The 9,115-nt window shown below is 34.0% G+C and overlaps 1 protein-coding gene across 1 annotated transcript; it reads left to right on the forward strand.

Moving 5' to 3' along the window:
• LOC133819889 (anthocyanidin 3-O-glucosyltransferase 7-like) lies at window positions 1–2,374 on the forward strand. The gene is made up of 2 exons (XM_062253269.1): window positions 1–561; window positions 1,174–2,374. Exons 1-2 carry the CDS (start codon window positions 81–83, stop codon window positions 2,046–2,048), a joined length of 1,356 nt encoding a protein of 451 aa, XP_062109253.1. The 5' UTR covers window positions 1–80; the 3' UTR covers window positions 2,049–2,374.
• Window positions 2,375–9,115: the final 6,741 nt, after the last annotated feature.

The following is a 9,115-nucleotide window of genomic DNA, read 5'->3' on the forward strand; positions in this document are numbered from 1 at the left end:
ACACATAAAAAGTATTGAAAAGAGTACTACCACATAATTCAATACTAAGACATAATTGGTAGACATAGCTACTAGTTTCCATGGCAGCACACTCCCATGTGGCCGTAGTAGCATTCCCCTTCGGCACACATGTTGCTCCACTCCTCTCCATCGTCCGCCGCTTAGCTGCAGCCTCCTCCCCCGAGACCATCTTCTCCTTCTTCAGCACTGCTCACTCCAATAACACCATTTTCACCACTAAAGACACCAATGTGAAAGTGAAACCATATGACGTGTGGGATGGGATCCCTGAGGGACACACCTTCACTAGAGGACGTGAGGAGCCCATCGAGCTCTTCATGAAGGCTGCGCCGCAGAGCTTGAGACTCGGCATGGACAAGGCCGTGGCCGAGACTGGAAAGGAGGTGACATGTTTGGTCACTGATGCTTTCTTTTGGTTTGGAGGTGATATGGCTCGACAGATGGGAGTGCCTTGGGTGCCCTTTTGGGCTTCCGGGTCACATGCACTCTCTGCTCATCTTAATACTGATCTCATTAGGCACCACTACATGTCTCATCAAGGTTTTTATATATTGCTACTTGTTTTGATTATATATATATGTTTGTTTTGATCATGGGATATATTATGTGTTTGCGATAGGATCAAAACCAGTCCCCCAATCTCATGAGCAGTAAGCACACTGAGATATACCAGAGATAGAACAAGGAACAAGAACAGCACATAAACACAATCAACTAAGATTTACTTGGTTGGTTAAGATTCAGACCAGATATGTCTCCTCTAGTCAAATCAACTCAAGAATTTTCATACCTCCGGCCATTTATGAAACATACATCTGTTTTTTCAACTGCAAAAACCAATACAATTTGTTAGTTGAAAATGGTCTTCCAAGCTCTAACACACCCTCTGTGTTCAGACCAAAAACTTAGTATTTATTGTTAAAAAGCTTTCACCAAATAACACTATATCTCATACACAATTGTCAGATTTTGTCACAATATAGCTCTCTTAGTAACCTTACTAATCTCTTATTCAAGCCAATAATCAATAGAACATAGCCATGTAGATATGCTGCAATCAAACCAAAGGGATAACTCAGCTTGAATCTTAACTGTAATAACGGTCATGTAGCAACATTAGTTTTGATAATATGTTTCTCTCGCTTGAAGCAGGAAGTGGAAACGAACTCTTGAGTTTCATACCAGGAATGTCACAAATTAAACTCCAAGATTTACCAGAAGGAGTGGTCTTTGGAGACTTGAAATCCTACTTCCCCACCATGCTACATCAAATGGGGTTGATGTTACAGAGTGCAACCGCAGTTTTGATAAACTCATTTGAAGAGCTAGACAAAGCCATTACGGACGACTTGAAGTCCAAATTCCACAAGGTCCTCAACGTGGGGCCTTCCAACTTATTGTCACCACCGCCGCCGCCACAAGACGAGAACAGCTGCCTGCCGTGGCTTGACAAGCAGGAAGCCACCTCAGTTGCATACATTAGCTTTGGCTCAATGGCGGTACCACCAAAAGATGAGCTTGTGGCCATAGCCGAAGCCTTGGAAAGCAGTGGGGTTCCATTCATATGGTCACTCAAGGACATTGCCAAGGCAAACCTACCAAAAGGGTTTTTGGAGAAAACCAAGACACATGGAAAGGTAGTGGCTTGGGCACCACAGATGAGCATACTGTGTCATAGGTCAGTTGGAGTGTTCGTGTCGCATTGTGGTTGGAACTCGTTGTTTGAGAGCGTAGTTGGTGGTGTGCCTATGATTTGCAGGCCTTTTTTTGGTGACCATAGGCTGAATGGATGGTTGGTAGAGGAGTTGTGGGGAATTGGGATCAAAATTGAGGGTGGAGTTCTTACAAAACATGGAATGGAAAGCTGTTTTGATGCGGTTTTATCTCAAGAAAAAGGAAAGAAAATGAGAGAGAAGGTTCAAGTGGTTAAAGAGCTTGTGACTAAGGCTGTTGGTGCTGGAGGAAGTAGTGCAGAGAATTTGAAGGAGTTGCTCCGAGTGATAAACAGCCCTGGTGGAAGTATGTAGTGCTTAGTGTAATGCTCAAATGTATTTGTGCATTGATACATCTAAGAGTATTTGCTTTGATTTTATTACTAGTCTAGTGTCCTATGCAGACCCTATTTTTCATTTCTTTAAAGGACTCTAAAAAAACTACTGCTTAGCTATATAAATCTGTCATGTCATGACAGTTGGCTGTTATGTCTTTGGTTAGAATTTTCTGATTTGGGAAAGTAAGCCTTGCTTGTAATTATAAAAACCAGACCAAGCCTTTTGGTTGTAACAATATATTTTAGATAAGAGTTTGACATTTTGTGAAGAGAGAATCACCAGTGAGAAAGAGCTTTGAGTGAGGGTGTACTATAAATTGGTTTGTCTTCTTCTTCTTTCTTTCGTTTATGCTTTTATGATTTATTTGTGATGCACTTGAGATGTGGCATGATGGTCGATGTTCATAAACTGTTCGATAAAATGCCAAACTTGGTTTAAGTGGAACACACAATAACGTTCAAGCTTGTTTGATTCTGGAGAATTTGTGAAAGCATGTAAGTTGTTTCTAATTATGTGGCAAGAGTGTTTCAGTTAGAAAAGATTTTTCTTCTTCTATTTTTTTATAATAATTTTATTTTATAAATTGGTTTTGTGTTAGATGGGTCATTGAGGGTGTAAAGGGGTGACAGAATGAAACAAATATGAATATTTAGTTATACATATTAATAAAGCAAAATCATATCATTTTTGTTTTGAAGAATGAGATCATTTTTCTTTTCTTCATTAACCAAAAGTGAGGAAGAAATTGAATTAGTAAGTAAAATGATATGTAAACTCCTCGTTGGTTGGACACAGGCACCACTTGAATATTGCTTGTAAAAGCACTTGTGAGGTTTGTTTGGATTCATTAATCCAAATGTTACTCTTACAATTCATTCCAAGAGAAACTATTAATAAGACATTGGTTGACCGGGCTTTTAAAAGCTATTTTTGGGCTTGAGCCTTTAAAGCTTAAAATCACCTTAAGAAGTTAGTTAGATTTCCAATGTATTTTAGATTTTGTCTCTAAAATACTTTTTGAGAGGAAGCTAATGTTGGTAGCTTCTTGATAATGAATTTTTTAGAAGCCCAAAGTAAAAAATATAAGTTTAGCCAAACAAACCCTAAGGGAGTGTTTAGTACGGGGTAAAGTAAATGTGAGAATGATAATCTAAATTCATTTTTATGTTTGGTTCAAATTTTAAGAGGTAAAGTTAATAATTTGTGTGAGCCTCGGATGTATTTTAATAGTAAAGTAAACTATTTTATACACAAGAGTTTAATATTATCTCAATCTTAAATTCCTTTTATCCTTTCCAAAATAACTCAACTATTCAAAACAAACACCCTTAAATATTTTTTGCAAAAGTACTTTTACACAAGCGAAAGCCAAAGCCAAAAGTTTGAGCCCAGACAATCAAGGCCTGGGCGAATAATGAACCATATGTTAATGGGATGAACGACAAGTCGTCTAGATGAGGTGAATTCCCTTATTGGCCGTGGCACCACCACAGGTGAATGGTGAATGGTGAATGGTGAATGGTGAATGGTGAATGGTGAATATATACTGATCAATGAGTTCGTGTGGTAATTAACGAGTGAGGTAACTAAAACGACATCACTTGCAAACTTACCATGTGTATAGTGAAATGAAACGACACTGAATATATCTCGATCGATATATAATAATGAGATGTGAAGGGTAGCCTGCCAAGTCAATGAGAAGAAAAATATGAGTTTGTGATGACGAATTTTGAATGGTAATATTAATGTCGTTTTCTTATATTAAGTATAGGTAGGGCATACTTAATTAATGAGAAATGCTACTCGTACCACTCGTGCCCAACATGATAAAGAGTTAACATAATGTTATTGATACAACTCAATATCGGGTCCACACATTTGAATTTAATAAGTATTATGAGATATCGTTAACCAATCATATGTTACCATCTCATGTGTTGTTGGATACCTTAAAATGCCAAATAGCAACCCTCTTAATTAATTTACTCTGTCAGTCCAAATTTTGTCTTTTATATTTATTGCTCTTGTATTGTACTTATTTGAGACGTGCTCTTCTTCATGATATAGTCCCACAAAATTCAAAGATGTAGACATTAATGGCAGCAAGAAAGACACAAATACAATAATCGTTTTTATCTATTTATTTTTCTCTTAATTATTTTGATATAATTAAGGTCCAATTATTCTATATAATGATCGACATTAACTTGATTTGTGTTATCTCTTATTATTTCGTTAAGGATTTTAGTGGGATTATAGTAATTTTATCCTATGTTGATATGACTATATATTTGGCAAATTAGTAAAACCCTTGTCTAGTTAATTAAATTTGAATTAATATTCAATTTTGGAATTGTCTGAAAATTAATGAAATGCCTTCTAAATCTATAATATATATACATTTATCTAAAAAGAATAGGGTTATAATTTTTCCACCACCTACTAAAAACAAAAATGTTCCCACCATTAATAGCAAAAAGAATGCTCTCCCCTCAAAATATATATACATATATATTAGATACAAATAATATGTAATAGACGTTTGTGTAATTTTATTTATAGAATTTATTAATTATATTTATTAAATTTGTATCATTGTCATATAAATTTCAAATAGATAAATAATATTATATAGAAAAGAATAACATTAACATATTAAATAAAATATTAAACCAAAATATTATTTATGATTTTTTAAAATATATATAGATATATAATATGATAACTTTTTTAAACATAAATAATAATTTTTTAATAAAAATTAATGTTATCTATTATATATTATTATTATAATGATATTTTATAATATTTAAATTTATATTGATATAAGTTTTAAATATTTAATCTTGTATTAAATATTATTATAATAATATTTTATAATATTTGAATTCATATTAATATAATTAGTAAAAAATTAGGATTATATATTATTATTATTTTAAAATATTAAGTTTAATATAATATTAAGTTTGAGTTTAATTAAATTTTATTTAAGTTAAAAAATGTATGGTTTTATTATTTTTAAATCATTATCATTGTAAAATATCTAAAAAAATATCTGATTTTAATTTTTTTATTTATTTAATTTTATTTAAATTTAAGTCATGTTTACAATCTACCGTTGAATATAAGAATATTTTGTTAAATAATATAAGAATATTCCATTAAAACGAAGAATTTATGTTATTTACACACTTTTTATATAGAAGATATATAAATAAAAGGCAGTTGATAACAAGTTAAATAGTCTGAGATCTCAAGCTTACTGGTATAGCTATATATTGTTCAAATACTCTAGACCCACAATCCTAATATTAATTTGGATTAAGAAATGAGCCGAATTATAATATACAGAGAAATTTGTGAAAATGACATTTTTTTTAAGTAATTTTGCACTTTAGCCTACTTTTGATAAATTTTTGCAAAATGATCTCTGTCTAAAATTCGACCAGTTGTCTAAATTTTTTGACCAACTGTCTATAATTTTTGACCAGTTGTTTGAATTTTTCGACCACCTGTCTAAATTATGAGAGTTTATTTTGCAAATAATTATTAAAACTAGACTAGAGTGCAAAATGACTAGAGTACAAAATAATTATTAAAACTAGACTATAGTGCAAAATGACTTTAAAAAATAGATCATTTTGCATGGATCCTATATATATATATAGTTTACCTAAGTATGTAATTTTAATATTTTCTCACACAAATCAAGGATATAGTTAAGTTTACTAGTATCTAGTGCAACGCATGCACCACCCACTTACCCATCTATCCAAACGTGCACTTAATTTAATTTATTAACATGTCGTGAATTGCGTGCGTGATACATATACATTTGTGTTCGATTATATATATTTGCCAATTTGAAACTGTCAATTAGTGTCTCTTTCAAAAAAAAAAAAAAAAAAAAAAAGAAACTGTCAATTAGTGTGTTAATTATATTTTATACATATTATTAAACTACAAGCAAATAAACATTGAAAGAGATCTCTTTATATTATATTGCTTTACTTGGTGTTTCGAATGGTAAAGTTATGGTAAGAATGTGAATCTAAAATACTTTTTATATTTGGTTTAAATTTTTAGGGGGTAAAATTAATAATTTTTGTGGGCTCCACATGTATTTTAAGGATAAAGTAAATCATTTTATACACTTGAGTTTAATATTACTTCCCTCTTAAGCCCCTCTACACTTTCCAAAGTCACTCAACTACTCAAAACAAACATTAAAAAAAAAAAAAAAACTTATATATTACTCGTCTTTGATGAGAAGCAAACCTTGAGCAATATCTCAACGTCCTTAACCTTATTTAGGCAATTGCCCACTCTGAATTTGTTTTTTGTTTGTTAATATGTATATGTTATATTTATATATAGCCCAAGTTGGAGCCTAGAAAGCCCACTGCCCACCCTCTATATATTTCATTCTCTTCATATATATATCTCTTCTATACAAAAAGTGTTTAGTTGTAATGTCCCAAATTCTCTAATGTGACTTAATGTCTAGGTTAGGAGGCCAGGAGGACCATAATTGATTTAATATGTCATTATGTGGTTATATATATGATTATGTGAATTATATTATAATATGATGATAATTGCATGCATGTGGGCCCACTTCTTATTAGAATGACATTTTCGTAATTTTGGTCCGTTAAGGGCATACTTGTATATTTATGTGCATGTTTGTGATTTATGGGGGAGACCACATTATTATGTGGATATGTTCGAGCTATTCTGCATGAGACGATCCTAGGATGCAAGCTAGCGGTTTGGTCAAAACGAGATTAATTGCTGGGCTCGGAGTGAGCTTGGGGGTAATTTGATGTTTAGTACATTACCGGGAATGAACGGGTAATGAGATATGATTTAATAATTATTTGAGGATATTGGGAGTAACATAAATTAGATGACGTTAATTATGATTAACTGGATAGGTGAGAAATGATAATTTTGCTCTTGGGTGGCTTTGAAGGGTTAATGTGGCCCTAGGGGCAAAATGGTCATTTTGACCATTAGATATGTTTAAAATTAGTGGGTGGTAGAAGGTTAAGGCTGAAAACAGAGTTCATTTTTTCTATCTCTTTCTCGGGTTGGTATTTTTAAGCAAACTTGAGAATTCAAGCTAGGGGATTAAGTTTTGAGAGTTTAGGCTAATGATCAGCAGCTGAAGAGGGTTCAATCTATATTTGAGGTAAGGTTTTTCAACTTGAATTTCTGAATATTTACTCTGTTTTGAGGATATTTGAAAGCTTGAGAGTTTGATCTTAGAAGAGGATATGTGTTGATGTTTTAAGTGAGTTTAAGCTTGGGTTTTGTGGTTTGAATGGTGGATATGCTGTGGTGATAATTGGTAGTGATTTTGGGATTGGTTTGATGAAGGTTTGATTGAGGTTTAAATTGAGAAAAATGCAGGGGTGGGTTTGTGGGGTCAAGTCGCGATCGAGTTTATGCAAGTCGCGACATGAATCCATTCCAGAGCCTCCCCTGGGATCTGTCTAGCAGGCGCGCCGCGACCTTCAGGGTCGAGTCATGACCCGCCCCTGGCACCCCAGACAGGGGCTCTCTTTCTTGGGGGCGCACCGCAGCCCTTGGGGGCAGGTCGCGACCCACCCATCATTTTGTGCCAGGTTGGATTTTAGCTGGCCTTTAAGCGCGAATTTTCATTCCTCTAAGCTCGAGATCGAATCTACTAACCGTTTTAGTAGGATTCGAGGTCCCAGGAGCGGAGTTTTAGTCCATGAAACTTTTATTACTTATTTTATTGATGGAATCTCATATTTAGTTATGATTAGGTGACCACTAAAGGAATTAAGGACCGATCGTTCTCAAGGGTCATTCTTTTATTATTTCACGCTCGAAGCAGAGGTAAGAAAACTGCACTCAGTATGTGACATGCTTGGTTATTGTTGAAGGATGTTGAGTGCTCTATATATGGACATCGGTTACGTTGTAAATGCTTGGCAACTTTGCTTACCTGTGAATGGCACTGACTTATCAGTCAGGGAATGACATTGGTGTTTAGTATTGGTCGTGAAGTTCTAACTTATCAGTCATGAATCAGCAGTAGTACTGAGCACTAGTCGTATGGTATTGGCTTGTGAGTCAAGAGCGACGTTAGCGTGTTTAACGTAGGCCGAAATGATTAGATCTAATCAACATGAGCATTAAATGCTTGACCGACCTATTGGTCAAAGAAAACTAAAGCGCTTGTCTAGTCTAATGGCTAGTTACTTAGAGCTAGAGCTAAAAGGCTCAGATGACTGAAACGTCACATGGCTTGGGGCGCGAGACCCCAGAGAGAGACTTATCAGTCATCTATCCAGAGAGAGACTTATTAGTCATCTATCCAGAGAGACTTATTAGTCATCTACCCAGAATGACTTATTAATCATCATTTGATTAGGGATGCAAGCCCCAGAATCAATTATTTATAATGTATACATGCCATAATAAGTTTTCTTGTTAAGTCTTGGCTCACGGGTGCTATGTGGTACAGGTAAAGGAAAAGAAAAACTCACCCAGCTTTGAGTGGAGAACTTAGGTGGTGATGTGTACATATGCGGCACTTGACCATCACAGCCAAGGTGTTTCTCAGGGGAACTAGGGTTTAACCCTATTTTTGCCACTTAGGTCGACGGGTTGTAACTTTTATACTGTAATGACCATTTTGGATTGTAAATAATTTTGTAAATACTTTTATGGGCCCATGTACAGTTTAACGTTTTAAATAAAATATATCAATTCCTTTTGACCGATATTTTCACCCTGGCCTATTAATAATACATAGATGCACGTTTACAACCTAATGACTCGTTTAGCGAGTTAAGCACTATTTAAAGCACACAACGTGACAATTTTGGGTTATCCAGGGCGTTACAGTAGATAACGAGAATTTTTTGTTTTAACGGTTTGTTTTGTTAACTTTAACGGAATATTCTAAATATTTAACAAAATATATCTTTAAAACTAACTTAAAAATAGATGTTTATCAATTATATTAATATAAATTCAAATATTATAAAATATAATTATTA

The sequence above is a fragment of the Humulus lupulus genome, chromosome 2 (genome assembly GCF_963169125.1).
Source record: "Humulus lupulus chromosome 2, drHumLupu1.1, whole genome shotgun sequence".
In the NCBI taxonomy this organism is placed as follows: domain Eukaryota; kingdom Viridiplantae; phylum Streptophyta; class Magnoliopsida; order Rosales; family Cannabaceae; genus Humulus; species Humulus lupulus.